The sequence below is a fragment of the Cotesia glomerata genome, linkage group LG7, assembly GCF_020080835.1.
Source record: "Cotesia glomerata isolate CgM1 linkage group LG7, MPM_Cglom_v2.3, whole genome shotgun sequence".
In the NCBI taxonomy this organism is placed as follows: Eukaryota; Metazoa; Arthropoda; class Insecta; order Hymenoptera; family Braconidae; genus Cotesia; species Cotesia glomerata.
Window position 1 is genome coordinate 1,318,465 of NC_058164.1, and position 25,167 is coordinate 1,343,631.

At 28.7% G+C, this 25,167-nt stretch overlaps 4 protein-coding genes across 6 annotated transcripts; 2 read left to right on the forward strand and 2 right to left on the reverse strand.

The window, feature by feature from the left end:
- Positions 1-126: 126 nt before the first annotated feature.
- On the reverse strand, positions 127-7,510 carry LOC123268491 (putative inorganic phosphate cotransporter). 3 transcript variants are annotated; one of them, XM_044733611.1, is made up of 3 exons: positions 6,986-7,510; positions 2,499-2,955; positions 127-2,404 (listed from the first exon to the last, which is right to left on the reverse strand). In XM_044733611.1, exons 2-3 carry the CDS (start codon positions 2,879-2,881, stop codon positions 148-150), a joined length of 2,640 nt encoding a protein of 879 aa, XP_044589546.1. In that variant the 5' UTR covers positions 2,882-2,955; positions 6,986-7,510; the 3' UTR covers positions 127-147. The 3 variants fall into 3 exon arrangements, with proteins under 3 accessions (XP_044589546.1, XP_044589548.1, XP_044589549.1); XM_044733613.1 differs by lacking the exons at positions 127-2,404; positions 2,499-2,955 and adding an exon at positions 4,072-5,798 and having other exon boundaries at positions 6,986-7,491; XM_044733614.1 differs by lacking the exons at positions 127-2,404; positions 2,499-2,955; positions 6,986-7,510 and adding exons at positions 4,073-5,798; positions 5,903-6,055.
- Positions 7,511-7,977: 467 nt separating this feature from the next.
- LOC123268546 (baculoviral IAP repeat-containing protein 5) lies at positions 7,978-9,633 on the reverse strand. Its single transcript, XM_044733713.1, has 3 exons — positions 9,522-9,633; positions 9,082-9,403; positions 7,978-8,372 (listed from the first exon to the last, which is right to left on the reverse strand). Exons 1-3 carry the CDS (start codon positions 9,533-9,535, stop codon positions 8,259-8,261), a joined length of 450 nt encoding a protein of 149 aa, XP_044589648.1. The 5' UTR covers positions 9,536-9,633; the 3' UTR covers positions 7,978-8,258.
- A 3,664-nt stretch (positions 9,634-13,297) lies between these two features.
- On the forward strand, positions 13,298-16,163 carry LOC123268499 (speckle-type POZ protein-like B). The gene is made up of 3 exons (XM_044733637.1): positions 13,298-13,512; positions 13,630-15,480; positions 15,568-16,163. Exons 2-3 carry the CDS (start codon positions 13,647-13,649, stop codon positions 15,624-15,626), a joined length of 1,893 nt encoding a protein of 630 aa, XP_044589572.1. The 5' UTR covers positions 13,298-13,512; positions 13,630-13,646; the 3' UTR covers positions 15,627-16,163.
- Positions 16,164-23,695: 7,532 nt separating this feature from the next.
- LOC123268538 (flavin reductase (NADPH)-like) lies at positions 23,696-24,816 on the forward strand. Its single transcript, XM_044733702.1, has 4 exons — positions 23,696-23,956; positions 24,040-24,204; positions 24,290-24,511; positions 24,584-24,816. Exons 1-4 carry the CDS (start codon positions 23,884-23,886, stop codon positions 24,748-24,750), a joined length of 627 nt encoding a protein of 208 aa, XP_044589637.1. The 5' UTR covers positions 23,696-23,883; the 3' UTR covers positions 24,751-24,816.
- Positions 24,817-25,167: the final 351 nt, after the last annotated feature.

A 25,167-nucleotide genomic window follows, 5' to 3' on the forward strand; every position in this document is an offset into this window, starting at 1 on the left:
TAAATATAGTATTTCTTTACACGATTTATGGACTGTGGCGTGAGATAATGATAAACAAGAACTACTGTTTCATATAATTATTATAACATAAAAAAATAAAATAAAAAAAAAACAATAAAAATCAAATTACTAATAAAAAATATATATTTACAAAATATCAACAGGATTGTTAGTCTTATTTTCACTGTGTGCCGCAAGAATCTTCATACAAAAGACATCTTGCACTTCATCAAGTGCGCTCGCACCTTTGAAGTTTCGACTGTGAATATCGGCACCATGTCGTAGTAATAGTTCGATAATATGTGAGTCACCGTTTTTAGCAGATAAATGTAACGGCGTGTCACCAGTATAATCTTTAACATTTACATCAATTGTACAACAGTTCAATAGCAATTTAACAGCTTGAATTTTGCTTTTAAGACAAGCAACATGGAGAGGAGTACGATTTTTATTTGTCGTTCGAGCATTGACATTAGCCCCTGCATCCAGTAAAATCTGGATTAATTCAGCTAGGCCAATCGCACAGGCATAATGAAGAGCTGTCTCTCCTCTTGCATTGGTGACATTCAATCCCAATGCTACTGTCCGATTAGATTGATCAGATATTTCTTCCGTGGGTTCGCATTTTTCACAAACACAAAGAGGATGACAGAGACGCGGAGTATTATCAGTTGCTTTTACAGGTGGACCTTCGAGTCCTAGATAATAACAAGCTAATCTAATATCACTGCGACAGATGGCTGCCAGTAGTTTATCAACCTGATGAATTTTCTCTGGTGACTCGTCACAGCTTTTTTTATTATTGTTTATTATTTTTGATTTTAATTCCAGAGAATGTTGGTGACGCTGGCGATTCATGACACGATGAACAGTTTCTACAGTTTCTGGATGCTCTTCTAGACGAAGTAGAATGTGACTACTGTGCGCTACAGTCATGGGCGTTTGACCACGTCGATTAGCAGTGCGTTTATTCGCACCATGCTCTAGTAAAATTTCAACAATGGTCATAAAACCCCATTTGGAAGCATGGTGTAGTGGAGTATCTCCTACAACGTTAGCACAGCTGGTATTTATTGATATTCCCATTTGCCCTGAAAAATAAAGCAGCGCTTTGACACAATTCTCGTGACCACTGTCTGTCGCAAAATGAAGTGGGCTATTTCCTCTATTGTCAAGTAATCTTGGATCTGCATTGGCGTGCAATAGGAGCAATACAGTATTTTGATGGCCTCGTAGAGCAGCACAGTGAAGTGGAGTTAAACCGTCGACATCCTTGGCATTGGGATCAGCATGGTGTATTAGCAAAAAATCAACAACCGCAACATGCCCGCACAAACTGGCAACATGAAGTGCTGTTCTATTTCTATTGTCCTTGGAGTTCACGCTCGGCCAACTAGATTGTGCCAATTGAATTTCAGTGAAACTGCTCTCGCAATTTTCACAGCGACACAGTGGATGGCAGAGTTTTGATTCTAATATTGGTTTTTGATTTTTTTGATTTAAAATCCTCTCGATTTCTTCCAAATCACACTTTTGGACGGCTGAAAAAAATTTATTCACCGTTGTCTTGTCTTGCAGTGATACGTCGTTTAAAGATTTGACTAGAGCCAATTGTAAATTTTGTTCAGATAGCTCACCAGATTTTACATGTTCCACAGCAGCTTCCAGAGAAGTTATTAAAAATCCAACTTCATCAGTTTCATTTATTGCATCAGCTGAAAATCTAAATTGTTTCATAAATTCTAACTGTGCTATCCAATTTGGTAAACCAGTACGTACTACTATGTAAATAAGTATTGGTAATAAATCATCACAACTTATTGTATCGATATTTTCTGATATTAAATGAACAGCGTGTTTTAAACATCCAACTTTACCAAGTACCGTGACAAAAGTATCCAACCGTGATAATTCTATTTTACCACGTGCTATTCCTGCTTGTATATCGTGACTAATTTCAGTTAGATCCTTCAATTCTAATTCGTAAAGATTTTTTATTATTTTATTCAATTTGGCGTCATCTTGAGACGTATTTGTTGACACAGCACCTGGTAAAAGATTACGTAAACCATATAAAACGTAACTTTCCACGGCTAATTTTATTGTACGATAATAATGTGGACTTGTTGTTATTTTTTCTTGCAATTTTGTTATACTTATTATTTTATCCAAACACTCGTGATATAATTTTTCAATCAACTGTCTCAGTATATTTATACTATTTTTATCGATACTATTTTTATGAGAATTTTCAAATGTCTCGATATAAGTATCCAAATCACGAAATAAATTTTTATCATCAACCTCTGTCCACAAAAAATTCATACAGTCACCGACATTTGATAAAATTACGACATCATTATCTGAATTAAGTGATCCAGGTGTCAGCGGTCGTCCAATGCACCTGTCAAATTGTTTAATAACATTTTATTTTATTTATATAAACATAATTGAAGAATGAATCAAGCTTAAGTAAAAACATACGGATTACTACTTACCAAACAGTGTACTTTAATAAATTATTCGTGTAGAATGTCTCTTCAAAAAGTAATCTCGAGGTTTTATTATTAAATTCATGATCTTGAAAATTTAGATGTCGGTTTTTTAATAATATTTTATTACCAGCAAGTGTTTGAAAGGTTTGATGATGATGTTGAAGTTGATGAGTATGCTCAGAATCATCTTGATGACTCTGAGGTATCAACACATGTCCTGACACATCATTCTCACTTATAATGTAATTATTTTGAAAGCTGCCAGTACGTGGAACACATATTATCCAATTATTATCAACTGTTTTCTTGAATATTTCTGGATAATTTGTTTCAAGTGTACGTAAAAAAATATTTTCGGATAAATTTTCGTCGTAACTTGCCTCCATATTTGTCTTCTTGATCCATTAATATGAGAAATAATAAAAATATCTGGATACAGGATCTTGAATCTGTGATCAACCTGAAATAATATAATGAATAAATATGTGTGCAAGAATAACAAGTATAATAACAATAATATTGATAATAACAAGACACAAAAAAAATAAAGAATTTTCAGCGCGTTCCGCGAGATGTCGTCAAGGTTGATTATTTAAATTTTTATAAATTAATTATTTATTGTTCCGGGTATTTTATAATTACGTTACATTAATAAATAAAGTGTAAGATAAAACCTGTAAGTATTTAAGAGTTTTATAACTTTAAAAATAATTATAATCATAACAATAAGCAAAGACCGGATCAATTATACGCAGAACTTGATAAGGAAAATTTAATGTCTTCATATACTATAGCATAATGAATTATTAAAATAAATAAATGTTTACGTTTGTGAGGTAAATTTCTATTAAATGTACAAGAAAAAAAATTACTTGATTAAAGATTTAAAAATTCAAAATGGAGTATTAAGGATTATAGTTATCGTTAAAAATTTTCTCGTCAAATTTATCATTCGAGATTTTAAGATACGAAGTATGTCGAAGATAACATTGTCCAATGAATAACATTTTAAACTCAATAAAAATTGTGACAGACGATCATTTGATTAGGTAATTTAATCTCTAAATATTTACTTTACTTAACAACAATTTTATGTTTATAAATATTAATAATAATTAACAATTATTTTTTTCATTGACCCATTATGTATATATAAATTAAAGTTTTCATGCCTACTGGTCAAGTGACTAGTGAGCCTTATTCAAGCCAAGCGATGGACATTCCATCTGCACTATTGGTCGAGAGACATTCTCTCTTTGCATTAGTTCTATGGGGTCCATCGAACTTGAATACTAGTAAAGCTGGAAGTTTTGTGGTATCTGCTCGAGTTGTAAAGATGTTAAACAAATGAAAGAAAATGAAAGAAACTACATGAGAGCAAAGATAAACTTTGAAAAAATAATAATGTTAATTAATAATAATGTTTTTTTTTTTTTTTTCTATTGTAACTAATTAATTTTTTTAGCTAATTATGAATAAAAGTAGACCAAGGGTAAAAATATAAGAAAGTAAGAGCAGGATAATAAAAATAAATTTATATTTATTAAAATTTTTTACATATAAATAATACATCGAATAATCTTACATAATAACAACAATAACATAATGACTGAAAAAAATAAAATTAATTAAATAAAATTTATTTCAGATTTCGAAAGGCCTAAAAAAAATTAATTAAAAAACTAAAATTAAACATAACACAGGATCTATGTACAATATTTGGTTCTCAGCTTACACAAGACTGATTAATAAAAATTAAATTAAATTAATCATCCAGGAGCAGTCAATAATCAATAGTAACACAATAAATTAATTACTTAATTAATAAACAATATTACAAGATTAATCAGCAAGGAGATCGTGAGTCAATCTCTCCTTCCTGCTTCTTCCGCCTTTTGGCTCGATCAGCATGTATGAACTCCGGATTATTCCAATGTTCTACTTCTCCACTAGCGTATAAAATAAATACCAGATTTGTTATTACAAGAACAATGAAAACAATCCAAAAGACTAATCGCCACTGGGCGTTTGTGTTATTGGGCGTTAGTTCACCGACAACAATCGGTGTAATGATACCAGTAAAAGCTCCAATGCCATTTACCACCGCCATTAAGGTACCAGAGTAATTGGGACTGAGATCAAGTGCATTGACCTTCATGCCAGGATAGAAAGTCCCCATGAGCGTCATACCGATAGTGAACATCGCTACAACCGTGTATCCATCACATCCAGCATAAGAAGCTGCTACAATAAAAACACCCGGTCCTACCGAAGCGATCGTTGTTCCTATTTTCCGAACATTCGTTCGAGAAATGTGACCAGCAGTGATGATCCAGTCCGCGAACCAAGAACTTAAAATACTGCAGATCCACATGCTCAGATAAGGCAAAGATGACAAGTAACCGTTGCTTTTTATCGAGAATTTTAACACACTGCTCATGTACTTAGGAAGATCAGTGACCATGGTGAAGAAGCCCCAATCATGGCCAATTTGGGCTGTTATCAAAGCCCAAACGGGCGCTGAACATAAAATATGACGCCATGGTACTGCTGGTGGTTTTTTGTGAGTATGAGCGCTCATTCGTTCATGAAGAAACTTCCTTTCATTCTCTGATATGAAGGGATGCTCGCTGGGGTTGTTGTAGCACACTAGGACCCACACGAAGAACCAGAGAACTCCAATACTACCGAAAACATAAAATACTGCTGGCCAACCAACTGTTGAGTAGTGCATTATCAGGCCAGATATTGAAGTGGTGAAGACTGTTCCCAGTAATGCACCAGCAAACACAAGTGATCCTATTTTAGAACGCTCTTCAGGTGGAGTCCACTGAGCCAACATAGCGTTCAATGCAGGAAAGGTTGTTCCTTCTCCCAGGCCCATAAGAACTCGCAGGATTATCAGCGCTGTCGCTCCGCCAATATCAACTGCCAGCGGTGTCAGCAGGGTGAATATTGCCGTGGATAAAATTCCAAGTCCCAAAGAATATTTTCCGCCGAATTTTTCGGCCAACATTCCACCGGGAATATGAGTTATTACATACCCCCAGTAAAATGAGGAGAGAATGATACCTTGAAGCGATTCATCCCAATGATAAGATCCACTTGTTGAATTTACAGGTGGATCTAATTGGTGATTTTCGTTTGAACAAACGTCATCGTCAATTACAGTAGATTTATTTTTATGCTCTGACACCACCATCTCGGTTATTGTTATTGACAAACAGACTCGCATTGTGTAGGCGTTGAAGATTGCAAGGAATCCCATGATTGCAAACACCCATCTCTGTTGAATTTGTATACCTACAGGAATAATTAATAATAGATAAATTATTAAAGTGAATTACTTTTAAAATTTTTCTATAAATTAATAAATAGATATGCTGAAATTTAAAAAGTAAACTTACAGCATGATTTCCACAGTGATATCATGATTAAAAATTGAAAAACACACGAAACGATTTATTTTTTTAAACTAAATTGAAAGCAGGTCAGCTGTTATGATTATTTATAAAAGAAATAAAATTTTCCAACGTCACTGATGAGTCTAAAAGTATTAATAAATGAATAAAATCTCAGCACCTGCGAGCTGGTAACGAGCAACTGAGGGTTCAACCTCGGTGAATTCGCTTTATATCTTGTATGATGGATCGGCCGGTGTACTGTGCATTACCTCTACCTCTACCTCTACCTCTACCTCTCTACTTAATTTCGATAAGCTAAACTCTACCTAGCATCGCTGTCTTATTACTGTCATCTTAACTTAAACAACAAACTACATTTACAAGCAGCAATTATTATTCTAAAAATTTCAGTAGCGTTTTTATTAATTAAACAGTTAGATATTGAGGAAAATATTTCCGCTAGATTAGCCTTTGAGGTATGTTAAAAAATTTATTTTGTACTTTACTTTTTTTTTTTGTTATTTATATATACTTGCAGTGATTACGCAGAGGTAAATGCTTTCTACAAGCAATATCATTGATACGCGTTGACATTTGATTATTATCATTGTGAATAATTCCGAGTCTTTTTTCCACTTATCTACACATACTGATCCCATCGACAATTGATATGATAAAAAAAAAATATCCTGCATGTGACGTTTAAATTCATTGTTTCAATAATTAAGAAAATAAATACTTGTATTGTTATTGGATATAATTTTTTATTTTTTTTAGTTTCTTGATTTATGATTAGAGCATACATTGCAACAATAATTTAAAATCCTCTTAGATAAATGTGTCAAATAAATTACAGAGGAATTTATAAATTAATCAATTAAATGTTTAGCTAATAAAAAAATTTATTGAATGAAATATTATTAAAAATCTATGCAATAAATACTTAATAGATTTGATAAAAAAAAAAAATTTTTTTTTTTTTTTTTCAATTATTAGATATTAATGATGCAAAAGGCGTTGGATTTAATTAAACTTGATGGCCGTGAGCTAAATGATAGTTTAATTAAAAATTAATAAACGACATACCGCGTTGAGGTATTTCCGTCATTGGTAAATTTGATGATATGCCTGCTTTTCTTTTAGGTAGCAATGGAATTGTTTCTGTGAATTTCTGTTTCCTTGACATTGTAATTTTCTTTAACTTCACTTTAACTAGCTTATTTTTAAACTTTATCAGTAATTTACGTAGAAAATTAACAATAATTATTTATAACCAGTATTTTTTATTTAAATATATTATTATCATGACAGTTGATGTTAATCACTGATGACCCAACACTACTTTAATTGTCTACTTTTGCATTGAAGTTTGTTACAATGGCTTATCAGACTTAAAGTCGCGACCATACGACGTATCGATGCCCGAAGAAATTTTTATATATTGTACTCAGCTCACAAGTACACATGCAATTTTTTCACAATTAATCTTGTCTCAATACGTAACGATTAATGAGAAGAGTATTTATTATATTTGTTTATATTTATTGTTTATTATTAAATAATAAATGAAATCAACAATCAAAAATTATTATTGCTTCCACATACTTCAATTTTTTTTTCTACATTCCTATAATATTTATTTACAAAAACATTGTTGTTACATATTAATGTGAAATTAAATTTTCACAATAATTGCAAAACAATAATCGAGTGTCTTTTCATAATTTATTTATGAATATGACTTTTAATTTATTACGCATTAGCATGAAATTCAAATCAAATTTTATCTCGGAAATTCGATGAAATACGAAATTTTTTATACTTGATATTGATTAAAATTTGGACAATTATAGAAATTTCAAGTGTCAGTTTTTTTTTTTATTATTGTTATAAGTTAAGTACTAAAATAAATAAACATCTTCTATAATTAAATTGTACGATAAAAATCACGTGAATAACTTTGCAAGTACGATAGGTATTTAATTAAAAGTATCTTTAAAATCATTTACATATTCACGTGAAGATTTATCTGTTGAATTAATAAAAAAATATTTTTAAAAATTTTTATTTTTTTTTTATTGAATGAAGATTGCTATTGTGAATGATATCGGGGATTTTTTTTTGACTCATTAAAATTGATAACAATGAGATATAATCAGATTAGGGTCAATGTGAATGAATGGAGCAAAAAACTTTCTTTTTGCATCAAAGGATTAGCGATATCGTAACATTCTATTCTTATCATTTTATTTTTGTTAAATAAAACGATATTAAGCTACTGGTTCAACATAAAAATACGAAATTTTTATTCTAAGGTTTATAAATATAAATTATGCAATTAAAAATACGTCGCAATTATTTAACTATGATTTTTCTTATTTTTAAAATTATTTTTTACTACAGACGGAATATGACTTCGAAGATCTTCAGATTCAATATTCATACTGCTTTTGTACTTCTTCATCGTACGTTCCTGCAAATAATTAAATAATTTTATCAGTTTGAACAGTGAAAACAGTTAAAAAAAAAAGTTTTCAAGTTTAAATGAATAGACTAGCCACTTTAGTAAATTCCCTTCAGGGTGAAATTGAATTCTACGGAGATTCATACGGCGTTTTCATCAACAACACTAGAAGACATTTACTAATCATAACAGAACACTAATAAATACAATCAATCCTTTTTTTAATTTCTGCCTTCTCCCCATCTAGTATTTGCAAGTTTACTTTTGATTTTCAAAACTGTTATTTTATCTGTCCCCCTCACCATCATGTAATAAAATATTATTTGATTCAATTTATCTAATAAATTTAATATTATATCTTTTATGTCTTTAATGTATATTGCCGCTTGGCGTAAAATGAATGAATAAATAAATAAATAAAATAAATAAATTAAGTTAAATAAGTTTAAATAAACTTAAGTAAGTTTAAATAAATTATCTTTGACTAATTTGAAATGTTAAGGAAAAAAATGTAAGATTCGTCAGATAACTATCAAAAGAATCAGATATACAATCAGCTTAATTAATTGCTCGTGTCACTGTCTACTGACTTATCATAAAAAAATATCTGGTGTTGCTTAAAAAAAACATAGTTGAACACTTTTAGATACGGAACCACTTGACCACTGAATACTATTTCAATGTTTTGAATAAGTGAATGAATTTATAAATCACTTACAACTTCTTTGACACAGTACTCCTTGGTAAGATCGTAAAGCTCTTCAACGGTCCAGGTCGACTCATCGGGTTTGTTCAGCAATATATACTTGCAGTCTTTCTGATGTCGTATGTGCTCTTCCCATGGATTGTCAGTCTCCTCCCAGCCGTCCATAGGTTTGTTACACATAAAACACTCGACAGAGTCCGGCTCAGCTTTGCCTCCAGTTGCAAAAAATCCAGCTGCTGCCATACTCTCAGGATTGCAGGGTGCATCGGATTTGAATGGCCAGTATTTATAAGTTTGCAGTCGGTTTCGCTTCCAGAAGATCGAATCTGTCGGTCTGTGTGAGTAAATAAATTGTCATTTGGAGGTTATAGATACTTTAAGAGTAATAATTAAAAATATATGTGTAATTATTGACTAGGAATTAACTAAATACAATAGTTTTAATTACTTACGCGAACTGGTCCATTTTTTTAATTATTAGATCAAAAGTATTTCTTGTATAAATTGATATTGGTTTAGCTTTTTTCAGAGCAGTTGATACTATAATAAATTTCACAAGCCGTTAAGGAAAAAATTCAAACCACAACTGTTTGAAAAGTGACTGATAGTTAGCGCCACTAATCGAGTAATTGTAACTGCAGTCAATAATAACGTTTTCGTTGCAAGGCTTATCGGCTTATCATTACCATCCAAGTTTGAATGTTTATATAATAATGATTAATGATAATAATAAGAAATTGATTTCTTAATGACATTAAAGTTAATGAAAATTAAGTTAGTCGACGTTTTTAATTTATTGATTTTTTTTAATTATTAAATTAAAACTAAAAAATATTTTTTAAAAATTGCACTTGGAGTTTTTCAAGATTTTTACAATTGAAAATTTTTTTTTTTATTATTTTGCAATAATTTTTTTTAATAAAAAAAAAATTCTAAAAATTTTTAAATGTCGGCTAACTTAATTTTCATTAAAGTTAGCAGTCACTTCAAAATTTTTTAATTTTATTAATTTTATTGAACAAAAAAATTTGTTCCAAAAATTTATTTTTAAAAAATTGTATTTTTTATTTTTTTAAATTTCTACATTTCAAATTTTTTTTTCCATAATTTATTTGTTATGCAATTCTTAAAAAGTCTTAAATATATGCTAAATTAATTTTCATTATTTATTATAAAAATAAAGTTAGCAGACACCTAACAATTTTTAGAATTCTTCATATTGAAAAATTTATAACAAAAAAATTTTTAAAAAATTTCACATGCACAAAATTTTAAAAACAATGCATGAAATTTTTTACAATATTTTTTTTGTTCTAATTTCATTAGTGAAAAAAATATATAAAATTGTTAAATGTTTGTTAATTTTGCTATCATTGATCTATTTATTATGTGAAGTTACAATGATTTTTTAAAAAATAATTTTAATGGTTGGAAGATGAGCAAAAAGAAAAAAAGCAAGTAGACAAACAGCAGGAGTTCATGTCTTTAAAGGAAGTATAGAATAAATAATACACGGAAAGAAAAATATGGGAACTATTCCCATAATTTTATGGGAACAGTTCCCAGGCAATTATAAGAACTATTCCCATGAATTATGGGAACTGTTCCCATAATTATAGGAAATTTTCCCAGAATTATAGGAACATTTCCCATAACGATGGGAATGGTTCCCATAATGGTATAAAAATGGTTTCTATAATTATAGGAATGATTCCTATACAATTATTGGAACCATTCCCATAATATTATGGGAAATATTCCCATCATGATATAGTAATGGTTCCTATATCATTATGGAAACTATTCCCATAATGGTATAGGAATGATTCCTATAATATTCTAGGAATCATTCTCAAAATAAAATAAAAATAAAATCTTCGTGCGGAGTGAGTTCGAAATGATTCCTATAATATATACACGGAAAAAAAAAAATTGGGGCAGCCACATGATTCTCATGGAGTAGGCAATAATAGTTAAAACAACAATAATAATTAAATAATAATAATAATAATAATAATCTATATTATTAAGAGAATAAGGAAAATTTTGTGGCCAGTGTATTTATGTGATGAAATGGGTTTTTGCTTGGAGTTGTGCCTTTTCAAGGTTTCACATCATTCTCACCAATAGTCAATTTATTATAATAAGATTTTAGGCTGCATTCGAAAATGCTCTGTGTCTAGATACATAATGAAGAAATGACCTTGTAACTGGTAAACTATTGACATTTTTGAGGATATAAGCTCATCCCGATGTTACACTCATCAAGAGCTTTCATTTGAATACCCACATGCATTTTGATATATTTTTCATATATACGTATATATAATATATATAAATATATAAAATATATGAAAAATTGATGTGGGTACTCAAATGAAAGGTCTCGATGAGTGTAACATCGAGATGAGCTTATATCTTTAAAAATGTCAATAGTTCACAAGATACCCTCACGGTTTTGGAAATGCCGTAAAGATTCGGTATTTATACGATATAAATTCTGTATTTTTACCGTAATACTTCAGTTATTTTAGCCAGTTTTTTTGTCGAATTATTATGAAAAAATTACGAAATAAATTCAGAATATTTATGGCAATACAATAGAAAAGTTACGGTATATTTACAGCATTTAAACCGTAAATATACCGCATATTTACTGTATATCTGCGGCATTATTGCAGCAAAAAACCGGAAAAGAAGATCCCTACTTTCTATTACCGGCAAAATACCAAAAATATGCTGCTTTACTACTATTATTCAATAGCTTGAAATTTTTTTTTATAATATTATAAATTATCGTGAATAATTTTTAAGAGGTTGATAAACTAATTTCTCGATTGTTATTATTATTAATAATTTTTTTTAGTCTAGACCGGGAGGTAATTTCTCAATTATATGTTTAAAGATAGAGCATTTTCGAATGCAACCTAAATATCTATTATAAATTGACTATCATCATAAATTAACTGTCGACGAGAATGATATGAAACCTTGAAAAGGCACAAATTCAAGTCAAGTCCTTTGCAAAACACTAAATTTCACTAAAAAAATCGATTTCATCATGTGATTATCCAGGAGACAAAATTGTTCTTATTCTCTTAATAATATAAATTATTATTATTTAATTATTATTGTTGTTTTAACTATTATTGCCTGCCACATGAAAATCATGCTGCCGTCACATGAAAATCATGTATCTTCCACAGGAATGTATCATGCGGCAGCCCCAATTTTTTTTTTCCGTGTAGGATTTAAACCTATATGTTGTGGAAACCATTCCTATACTATTATGGGAATGGTTCCCATAAATTATGGAAACCATTCCTGTAATAGTATAGGAATCATTCCTATAGCATTATGGGAACCATTCCCATAATATTATGGGATTAGTTCCCATAGTGATATAGGAATAGTTTCTATATTAGTATAGGAATAGTTCCCATAATTTTCTTTCCGTGTAGTAGAAATTATATTTGATCGGTAAATAAAATATATTTTGATAAAAATTAATTTAGCAGATATTCGATAGTTTTAAGAATTTTTGTAATAAATTATGGCGAAAAAAAATTATATAAAAAAAATTGACATGTAGAAATATTAATAAATGAAAAATGTAATTTAAAAAAAAATTTTTTTAGAACGAATTTCCCTTATTAAAAAAAATGATTTCTAACAACCCATGCAAAATGTATATCTATATATTTGTCAAATTTAATCTTTTTTAATCGCTTTCTGCCATTTTGAATCTTTTAAAATCTCTTTCTAATCAGGGTTATTAAAAAAAAAAGTAGCCAAGTAACTGCTAATTTTAATGTCATATATTTTGTAGAGTTATAATTAATTGACAGATTCAAGAAATTTATAAATAAATAAAAAAAATTAAGTTTAGTTTAATTTATAAGAAGAAAAATGTAAACAACTATTATTATAAAAAAAATTTAATTAAAAGATTCTATATGTAAAAATTAAAAAAAAATTATCAGTGGAAATTTTTGGAAACATTTTTATTGTTGTAATTTTGTTATAAAAATTGAAAAAATTGACAGCTGTCAGCTAATTTCATTGTAATTACTATTCATTGAAGCGTAAAAAAAAATCAACAAAATTTTTAGTAAAATAATGTATAACTAATTGCAAAGTAGGGGAAAAAACTTAGTGATAGTGAAAAATAGGAAGAAAATGATCAATGAAGCTCAGTATACATATTTCGTGTGAATGTCAAGCAATGTCAAGTGGCAGTGTGAATAATTCTATTTTCTATAGTCTATTCAAAGGCCCATAGAACAACCTATAGGTGTTAGATTTCAGGTATATATTAGTAATACAATTGCAAATAAAGGTATTGAGTACTCAACTACAGTCGACACAGTATCGAGTAATTTCATGTGCAACAAGTGTCCATTTTATTTCATTTAGCGTCGTTTCAATTATCACGTGGCACAGGTGAATATTATTTTGTTTTTAATTACCTAAATCGATATTATTTCTTCAATAATAATTATAAATAAAAGTAGTTTTATTTTTATCAATTAATGCATTAATTAAATTTAATTTTTTCAGACTAAATTAAATTAATTATGACGAACATGGAGCAAGATCATTCATCAACGAAGCATACTATCCTGTACGAGTGGAAAATTAATGAAATTACATCATTAATAGAATCCTTGGCTGAAACTGAAGACTGCGTGAAGCTAACATCACCTGCATTTTCGACGGGAGCGAAATCGCAAGACTCGTGGTGTTTAGAATTAAAAATTAACAACAGAGACGAACCATACTCAGAAGACGAACCAGAATCTACAAAACAATATTTGACGGCATTTCTGCAGCCAAACAATGGAGATAAACAAGTAAGAATAAAATATTCACTATTTATTCATGATAAAAACAAGAAAAAACATTTCGTTCGTCGCAATAGCCAAGTTTTTGATGATTTAGATGGTTATGGTTTTCATTTAGTTGAGTTAGAGAATTTGTTGAGTCAAAAAGAAGAATTTTTATTTAACGATACTCTCACAGTATGTATAAAATTGACTGTGTACGATAATGATGATGAAACTTTAACGAATTCTTCAAAACGGAAACTTGTCGATGATTTTCAACAACTTCTCGAGAGTAAAATCGGCAGTGACGTAATTCTAAATGTTGGCGATCAAAAAATGTATGCTCATAAAAGTATTTTAATTGCACGTAGTCCTGTTTTTGCTTCTATGTTGATTAATGGAATAGATAATAAAAAGAACGAGCTGACGATATCTGATTTTAGAGCTGAAATAATTGAAAAAATGCTTCAATTTATTTATACTGACCAAGTTACTGATCTTGATAGCGATGCCAAGGATTTATTGCAAGTTGCTGACAAATATCACTTTCAAGCGTTAAAAGAATTATGTGAAGAGTCTTTATTTAAGTCAATAACAGTAGACAATGCTGTTGATATTATGGTATTAGCTGAAAAGAACCATGCTAAGAGGTTGCTAGACTTTGCTACTAGTTACGTCGTAAATAATGCAAGTCAGCTTGTAAAAAATGGATCTTTCAGAGTTCAAGATCATCTTAATTGTTCGGTAGTATCAAATTTATTCAAGAAAATAATGTCAACTATGATCACTAACTCTCGGACTAGATTTCCTTTTACGCTGAAACAATTTTTCCTGTCAAGCCTTTTTTTTTTTGTTTTCATTTATTATATATATGTTTATTTGCTGTCTGGAGTTGTGAAAATTTATCGTGCAACCAAAGCTTTCATGAAGAATCGATCATTAGCTAAAAATAAATCGTCATCTAGCAGCGAGAATGTTACTTTGTCCGGTGAGCTCACTGTGTTCAATGATCGCGCATCATTCAGCGCTAATATTCCGTTTAAAACATCAAAGCGTCTAAATACTGATGACTTCAAGCAGCTTTTTGACAATAATAATGAAATATCTAGTGACGTAACTTTGGAAGTTGGTGGACATGAATTCAAAGCTCATAAAGTTATGTTGATGGTACGCAATCCATTGGTATCTGCAATGTTCATGGAAAAATTGAAAGAAAATAAAGTCGACATCGCTGATATTGATCAAGAAACTTTGAAAAAATTGCTAGAATTTATATTTACTGATAAAGTAAACGCCTTAAACAATGATTCTGAATTGTTATTGAAGGATACGGACAAAAATCAGTTACAGAAACTGAAAAGTATATGCGATGAATCACTTTGTAATTCAATAACTCTTAAGTACGCAATGAAAATGATGATTGTTGATGATAATTCTGATCAATTGCGAGAGTACGCTACTGTATTCATCGTTATTAATATTACGCATGTCATGAAAGCGATTAATTTTAACAGTAATAATGTTGAATTTCCGTTAATACTGTCAGAGATTGATGATAAGCTTGCGATAATGGATAAAGATAACGGTACGTCATAAATATATTTTATTTTTCTTTAATAATAATGTTTGAGTATAAGATTATTAATTTAAGTAACTTATTGTATATTTTCAGATGAAAAAAAAAAATCAGAGGGTGCTGCGGAAGTACGAGAAATGATAGATTTTGATTAATAAGTTAATTTGAATCTCAATTTTTACTCTTATTTATGCTTTTATTTATTAACTTATTCTGTAAATATTTTTTTTTAATAATTGCAATTGTATAACGCAAGCACGTACGGCGTTAGCTTCGCTTTTTCCTAGCACTGTACTCTCCAAGCAACTTACTATCATTGTTGTATTACACAGTTTGGAGTTATTATACATTGTATCAACAAGATAATTATTTTTTTGATATAATTTTTTTATATTATTTTTCATAGTATTGATATAATAGACTTCTGATGATTTTTCTTTTGTGTTTATTACGACTCGGCTGTTATTGAAAGAAAATATTTAGAAATATGAATGCAAAAATTTTCATAAATTCTTAGCATGCACTTTTTTTAATTGTAATTTTTTTTAATACTTTAACTGTGTATTTAAAATTTGTAAATCATTGAACATAAATTATTTCTTGACTGTAATTTATTAATTGACAATTATTATAGTTCATGTGAAATTTATATTGTAATTAAATTGAAAAATAAATCCTTCAACTAATATTAAGAAATTGTTGGGTTTTATTAAAATTATTAATCCTGAGTATAAATAAGAAATTATTTATTTAATTTTAATCAATGATATATTTTTATTTTATTTTTTTTACTGCATTAATATTAATATATTTTATAATTTATTAATTAAAATATAACAATCAGGGAAACTCCATGCAAGTCCAACATTTATTTAATGATAATGAACATCCACAATACACGGACACATGGTATTTACAGCACGGAATTCCAAATGGATTACACTAGAAATTTTAATAAAATTTTTACAGTTGAAAATTAGTAATAATATTTGTGTATAAATCAAAAATAAGTTTAAATTTTAAATACCTTATCTCCAATCCAAGTACAATTTAGTTCTTCCGTTAAAGTTGTAAAAATAAAAAATGATTCAATGAAAACAATTATGATTACAATTCTCAACATTTTAATTTAATTCTCAAACAAATATTTATTATTTATTGTTCAAAGTGAAATGTTGAATTAAAAAACTTCCCTTTTATTGGTTCTAAAATGACTCGATATGACTAACACATTTTTTTAGTATTTAATTTAATTAAATGAATTTCCATTCTCTTCAAGAATTGATTTCTAAAATTAATTACCGGATCAATAAAAAAATAGTTTTATTACGTTAAAAAAATTAAAAGAAGAATATATAAAAGTTTCAGAAAAATAGATCTACTGATCACAGAGTTAATGACACGTGTCCGTTCCTATTACTTAATTTAGATGAAAAATATGTAAATATATGTTGTCCGCAAACTATTCGTAACGTGATTGGTCGATTTTATATAAATTAAATCCTATTCCTTAATTTAGATGAAAAATATGTAAATATATGTTGTCCGCAAACTATTCGTAACGTGATTGGTCGATTTTATGTAAATATACATAATATATAGTGTATACTATACTATAGTGTACTTAAATAAACTATTCGTATCGTAACATGATTGGTCGAATTCACGTGAATGTATTATATTATATTATTATATTTAATTATTATTTATTATATTTATATTATATTATTTATTTATTTATAATATTATAATATATAATATTTTTATAATTAATTTATAATTAAATTATAATTATAATTATAATTATATAATTATAATAATAATAATAAATAATATTTATATTTAATTTATTATAATAATAATATCATAATATAATATAATTATAATATAATATTATTATTATAATATAATATAATTATAAAATTATAAAATATAATAAATAATAAATAGTAAATTAAATAAATAACAAATAATTATTTATAATTTATTATTATTAAATTATTAAAATTAAATGAAAAAATTGAAATATTATATGTACATATAGGATAGGATCACTATATTACTTATAGGATCACTACACTATGTACTGTAATGCCTCTAGATGCATCCAGCAGATGACGCTATCAGCCAGTGAAGTGCAAATTTAAATGTAATTTAGATCCACATATTCGGTAGAATCTGGCGCCAAGTTCCGTTCAAATCCGTTGTAAACGGAGCGCCAGACTACCGACTATGTTTACTGTAAGCAGAACGGTATTTTGAGGTTTTATATTAAATCTGAACAAAAACAGTTTCACTGTAAAAAAATCGCGCCAATTCCACGTTCATAAGACTATTAAGAAAAAACAAATTTTTTTTTCTTTACAAAAAGATATAAAATAAAAAAATTAAAAAATCCAAGTAACCGATATGATTGTATAAAATTTTCGGAAATTAAAAAAAATTTTGGAACGTATTTAGTGTGCGTGGTTGCAAAATATTTTACTTTTAATGAAATTCGTAAAATCTATTTACTAGGACTTTAATAAAATTGAAATACACAATGACGCACACCAAGTACTATACATCGTCACAAAATCATTTCGATCATAATTACACTAGAACTAATGATGAAAGTCCTTCTAATAGATCTTCAGTTAACCAAAACGTTAATTTTAATAAACCTACAAATCAAGTAAATTTGAACAACACCAATAACATTAATAGAATTTCAGAACATTACATAGGAGAAATGAATGTAAACGTAAGCATTGCAATGCAAAATATTTTACTGCTGAGAAAGTTGCAAATAAATACAATTGTTTTAATGACTGTTGTCGACACGGTGAAGTAAACTTAGGACCTCAACCAGATACTCCAGAATTATTAAAATCACTATTTTCAGGAACACATGTAAAATCTAAGAATTTTTTTGACTGTATTCGAAATTTTAATAGTTCGTTCTCTTTCGCGTCTTTTAATGCTAATTTAGCTAATTTGTCGTCTCAAAGACGCGGTCCTTATTGCTTTAAAATACAAGGGCAAATATATTATAAAATAAATACATCATTATATCCATCTCCAAATGAGACTCCCAGTTACGGACAATTATTCATTGTAGATTCTAATGAAGCTGTCGAATGCAGATCTGAGAGGAATGTTAATTGTGATGTTGATCTTTTGAAAGCAATTGATACTACATTACGACAACAGAACATTTTTGCGCGATCGTATCAGATGATGAAAGATGTTTTAAAAGATAACTCTACGGTTGATTCAGATGGCAATGTTATTGAACCTGAATTACATTTAATGTTTACTTTAAAACCTGGCATGGATGCGAGACGTTATAATTTTCAGAGAATTAATGAAGTTGCTGCAGTTTTTTCAACTACGGCAGATGGTGGAATTCCCGAATCATATGTTACTGTTCAAAATAAAACAGATAAGTCATTTCAAACTTTAAGTAGTCTTGATCCTAATTCGGAGCCTTGGGTCTATCCTCTTTTTTATCCACATGGAAATCAAGGATGGCACATATCTATACCCTATATAGATACAAAACCGGAAGATGTGTGACTCGCGCGAATTATTATAAGTATCAATTAGCGATTCGAGACGATTTCAATATCTTTTTTATGGGCCATCGCTTAACACAACAATGGGTAGTCGATGGGTATGTTAAAGTTGAATCAGACAGATTAAAATATTTGAAAAAACAACAGCCGAAACTGCGAGCAGAGTCTTATCAAGGCTTAATAGATCATTTACGATCGCAAAATGCTGTTAATAACACAAATTCCAATATTGGAAAAGTTATTATTTTACCCTCAACTTTTCATGTCTCACCAAAGAAAAGTAATTCTAAGATTCTAAGATTCTAAAACTAGACCTGAACAGGTTGATAGATTAATCTCTGCAGAAATTCCAGACCCTGTTATTGATCCAACTTTATTTGATATTGTTACAAAAAATATGTTACATGGTCCGTGCGGAGATTGGTGTTTAATCGATGGCATTTGTTTGAAGAAATATCCCAAATCTTTTCGATTTCAATTTGTTTATAATATAGAAATCATCTCGAATAGGATCTTACGAAATTCCTCCCCCACATAAGAGTGCGGGAGTGATAATTTTCATATTAAGCCGTATATTAATATAGTCATATTCTAAAAAATTTAAACAAAAACGTCTGTACATTGGCATATATACGGGTATTGCAGCAACCCTTTTACCTAACGGAAAAACCGTTCATAAAACGTTTGGGTTACCTGTACCAATGTTCTCGGATTCATCCTCTTATATTAAACCTAATTCTAAGCAAGGTGAATATTTGAAAAACATTGATGTTTTTATTTGGGATGAAGCTCCAATGTCGCCTAGATATGCACTAGAAATTATAGATCTTACTTTACGTCATATAATGGATAATGATATGCCTTTTGGCGGAAAAATGATGATTTTAGGAGGGGATTTTCGTCAATTACTTCCAGTTCAACCTCGGGCGACTCGAAGTGAAACTGTTAATCTTTCTATTAAATTCAGTTTATTATGGAGAGGTTTTCATCAGTTTTCATTAACACAAAATATGCGAGCATTACCTGAAGAAATAGAATTTGTGAATTTTTTATTAAAAATTGGTAATGGAACCGTCAATAATTTGAATGATGAAGTCAGTTTACCGGACTCATGTTTTACATCAAATAATAATGATATTGTAGAAAATGTATACGGTAGGATAATCAGAGAAAAATGTTATGATCAACTTACGTCTGCAATCATTTTATCAGCAAGAAATATAGATGTGGATGAAATAAATAAACGTCATAGAACTCTTGGACTCTACAACTGAAAAAATGTTCACAGCTGTTGACAGTACTGAAAACTGTGATAACGGAAACATCGATGATATAATTTTACCCGAATACTTGAATACTTTGAATCCACCTAATTTCCCGCCATATGAACTAAAATTACGACAATTTTCTATACACTGTAAATCGAAGTGTTTTAAAAGTGACTACAAATGGGTATTTAACATCGGAAATTAAAACACATGGAAGTGTTTTAAAAGTGACTACAATGCTTCAAGATAGGAACAAAACACTTTATGTGTGTTTTGTTAAAACACTTGGATTTACAGTGTAGTGATGTTGATTAGAAATTTAAACTTAAGTGAAGGACTCTGTAATGGAACAAGACTAATAATACTAGAATTAGGAGTTAATGTTTTAAGGTGTAAAATATTATCAGGTGACAGAGCTGGAGAGATTGTCTTTATAAACAGGTTAACATTGTATTGTGAAAACGAATATCCCTTTACTTTTAAAAGACGACAATTTCCCATTAAAATAGCATTCTGCATGACGATTAACAAAGCACAAGGTCAAACTTTTGATAAAATTGGGGTAGATCTTACTAAAGATGTTTTTAATCATGGTCAACTTTATGTTGCATTTTCACGAGTACGTTCTTGGGCAGGCTTACAGGTATATTTAGCTTCTGAGAATCATAATAAAGTAGTTAAGAACATAGTTTATAAAGAAATTTTCACATAAATTTTGAAATCTGTATTCAACGATAGCCGAACAAAAATAATCTAACTAATAGATCTTTTAAATAACTCAATTGATCCAACATAAAGAACCTATAAATTTCAATACAGAAAGAATGAAAATATTTCAATATTTGGAAATAATCATTTTAGGAAATTAATACTGTAATTATATCAAATATTAAAAACAGTATAAACTGATTAATTTCCGTGAACAAGTTATATGCTTTACAATAAGGTTTGTCAACAGTTTCCAGTAATATTTTATGTGAAAGAAGTTCATTGTTCTACACATCAAATAATGGCAACTTTTAGTGAAACAAATTGCACGATTTCTTCGATACACAGCATTATATGCTAATCAAAATCAGAATAAGAAATTTTAATCAATTATCTGACACACACACACACACACACACACACACACACACACACACACACACACACACACACACACACACACACACACACACACACACACACACACACACACACACACACACACACACACACACACACACACACATATGTACACCCGTGTTTTCACCGGCAGCACTGTTTTTCCGCACCTGTTTTAGCTGTTTTATTATTTTTTTCCCCTTAGAACTAAGAAAAAGTGTTGCAATAATAGTAAGAAATTATGGAGTTTTGTAAATAATAAGTTAGGCAAAAATGATACGACTAAGACTGAAATTAATTCTATAGTATGTAATGAGGAGGTGTTAACTAACAAAAAAGTCATTGCAAATACATTCAATGATTTTTTTGCTGATATAGGTGCTAATTTAGCTAGTAATGTTAATGTTATTGATTGTAATATAGAGAAAAACATCCCACATGTAAATGATAGTCTCTTTCTATTACCGACAAACCAAAAAGAAATTGAAGCTACTATACGTGATATGAAAGATAAAGTAGGTGGTGTTGATGGGATTAACAGTAAAGTTCTTAAAACTATTTCTAAAGATATAAGTACTCCACTAGAATACATTTTTAATATTTGTATTAGCAATGGTATTTGGCCGAATGCTTTAAAAAGTGCAGATGTGGTACCTATCTATAAGTCTGATGATAAACACTTAACTACTAACTATAGACCCATATCATTGATTTCAAACTTAGCTAAACTTTTTGAGAAACTCATTCATGTTAGATTACTTAATTTTTGCTTAAAAAACAAATTAATTTCAAATAAACAGTTTGGATTCATGAAAAACAGAGGTACAACTGATGCTGTAGCTTATACTTCTAACTACATTTACTCTAACTTAGATAAAAATTTACCAACTGTTCTAGCTTTTCTAGATTTGGCCAAAGCTTTTGACACTGTCAATCATAAGATTGAATCAACTTAGAGAGAATCAACTCTCTCTCTCAATATAGATAAGTCTACATTTATAACTTTCGGCAGTTATAAAGATAGTTACCCAACTGAGTTTGAAGTACATATTAATTATAAGCCGTTGAAAAGAGTTGAATATTGTAAATATCTTGGAATACACTTTGATAATCATATGAGATGGAACAACCATGCTCTGGAATTATTCAAAAAACTCAAATATTTCACTTTTGTATTTTACAAATTGACAGGAATATTAAATTCACAAACCATGAAAATAATATATCATGGGCTACTCGAAAGCATAATAAATAATGGTATTATTGCCTGGGGAGGTGCATATGATAAGTCAATTAAAATAATCTCAAATATACAAAATAGATTACTAAGTAAATTGTGCGTAACTAATATCAACAACACTCCCCTTGGGATCAGAAAAACTTTCATTACCACTGCATTATCTTTCTATTATCAAGATTGCATAAATCTCTATAATGATAAAATAACTTGTACAAGACATAAACAACTGTCACTACCAAAAATAAGTAAAACAATTTACACACAATGTGCTTATTATGTAGCTTTAAAATATTACAATAAATTACCAATAGAGATGAAAACTTTGAATGATAAGAAGAAACTAATAAACAAAAAACTGAGAGAATGGATAAAAATAGATAATTAGTTAAAAATCGTGATATAAATTTAAGTGTTGCAACAATATTACTTACAATAAATAACTAGCTTGCTAGGTTGATTTTCTTTTAGCTTGCACTGTATTAAGTATTACTATATTACTATCTTATATATTAAGAGATTGTTGATAATAAAATATATTTTTGTTAATATGTACTCGTTTTATGCACAGGTGCTATACGCGCCTCTATAGAATTTTTTTGTAACGAGATTAATAAATAAATAATAAATAAAATAAATATATTTATCATCAACGTTTTGATTTTTTTTTTATAAACAAAATGTTTTTCTATCAAATAATTAAATAACCGATAAATAACAAGACATTAAAATTTATTAAAAGATTGTTTTTTATAAAAAAAAAAATCATTTATTTTCATTTTTAAGTAATAACTTTCTTTAATAGAAATTTTTTTAGATTTTTCATACGTCAATTTCTTGAGTTTGAAAAAAAAAAATTTTTTCTGAATTTCAAAAATTTTCCAGAGAACTTATTTTGCTGTTTACTATTTTTTTCAACAACACTTGTAAGTATTTCGCGCGCAATTAATCGTTCATGCGCATTGTAACGAAATCACAATATTTATATAAGAATATATTTACGACGACACGAATATTAATGCAAATGATTCAGCTCCATTTGAACGCTAATCATATGCAATTGAATACTTAAATTTGTAGTTCGATGTCATTGTTATAGTACAAATATAAGTAGAACTTTAAATAAGATTATATCTTAACACTTAATTAATTGTTGCAAAGAAAATAACTTTATAGTTTTTTGTGATTCTGTAAATATATTAAAAAAGATATTTCAATTCAACATAAAAAAATAATTTTAACAATGAAAAAAATTATAATATTTGGTTCGACCGGGATGACTGGCCTCTGCGCATTAGACTATGCAGTTAAACAAGGTACAATGATAAATTCTTATTAACTTTGATTATTTATTACTTTAAAATTATGAAAAAAATTTTAAAAATATGTTCTGTATAAGGTTATCAAATAACAGCTTTTGTGAGGGATGAAAAAAAAATTCCTGACCATGTAAATGGTAAAATTAACGTTATAATTGGAAATGTTACTAATTACGATCAAGTAGAAAAAGCAATGGTTGACCAAGAAGGAGTTATCGTAGTTTTGGGAACAAGAAATGACTTAAGTAAATTTTTGTTAAATTAAATTAAAAAATTGTGTTTTATATTTTATTTGCTTATTTAGCTTTAATAAAATAACATTTTATCCAGAACCAACAACTGAATTATCAGATGGAATAAAAAATATTATTAGAGCAATGAAGAAAAATAATGTTGAACGAGTATCAGTCTGCTTATCTGCATTCCTGTTCAGACCACCGGATAATGTTCCGGCAGCGTTTGTAAATTTAAATGCTGATCACAAGAGAATGCTTGATGCTATCAAAGAAAGCGAGCTGAAATGGATTGCCGTCTTACCGCCGCATATTGCAGGTAACCGATTATTAAAATTATGAAAAGTTTCGGAAGTATATTAATCTTCTTTAATTTATTTTATTTCTCTAGGCTTACCAAATTTGAATTATACTGTTAAGCATGACGAATCTCCTGGTCTTGTTATTTCTAAACATGGATTAGGTGAATTTTTAGTCGACAGTCTAGAGCAATCAGAACACTACCAAAAAATTTGTGGAATTGCTATTGAGTTAACACAATTCTGCTCAGTCGCATAGTTTTTATTGGAGTTTTGCAAGGATGCCAAATTTGTTTTGAAATAAAATAATCAATTAGCTTGGGAATTATAATTATTAATTAATTTAAAATTAAAAAATAGTAATTGATTGAATAATAGAAAGTAGGTTACAATACATTTGTTTAATGATAAATTATTTGTGAAGTTTAATTCATATTATTACAAATGATTATTGGCTTAAGAATATTAATTCAATATAAATATTTGCATATTGTTGAAAATTTGTTATAATAAAGGTAATATCGCGTTACTAATCAATTTTTTGTTAGATCTCGAAATTTTAAGGTCCTTAGAAGCTACTTTGACAATTTTTTCATATACGCTCTTTTTTGACCTTAAGAATTTTTTTTCTAAAAGCCAAAAGGGTGTATGTTAAAAAAATTTTTTTTTTCGCGAT

Coding starts and splice junctions, on each gene's coding strand:
- LOC123268499 (XM_044733637.1), top strand. CDS start 13,647: ATGACGAACATGGAGCAAGATCATTCATCAACGAAGCATACTATCCTG. Junction 15,481..15,567: donor GATAATGGATAAAGATAACG/GTACGTCATAAA, acceptor GTATATTTTCAG/ATGAAAAAAAAAAATCAGAG.
- LOC123268538 (XM_044733702.1), top strand. CDS start 23,884: ATGAAAAAAATTATAATATTTGGTTCGACCGGGATGACTGGCCTCTGC. Junction 24,205..24,289: donor GGGAACAAGAAATGACTTAA/GTAAATTTTTGT, acceptor CATTTTATCCAG/AACCAACAACTGAATTATCA. Junction 24,512..24,583: donor CTTACCGCCGCATATTGCAG/GTAACCGATTAT, acceptor TTATTTCTCTAG/GCTTACCAAATTTGAATTAT.
- LOC123268491 (XM_044733611.1), bottom strand. CDS start 2,881: ATGGAGGCAAGTTACGACGAAAATTTATCCGAAAATATTTTTTTACGT. Junction 2,405..2,498: donor TTATTAAAGTACACTGTTTG/GTAAGTAGTAAT, acceptor ACAATTTGACAG/GTGCATTGGACGACCGCTGA.
- LOC123268546 (XM_044733713.1), bottom strand. Junction 8,373..9,081: donor AGTACTGTGTCAAAGAAGTT/GTAAGTGATTTA, acceptor AATTATTTGCAG/GAACGTACGATGAAGAAGTA.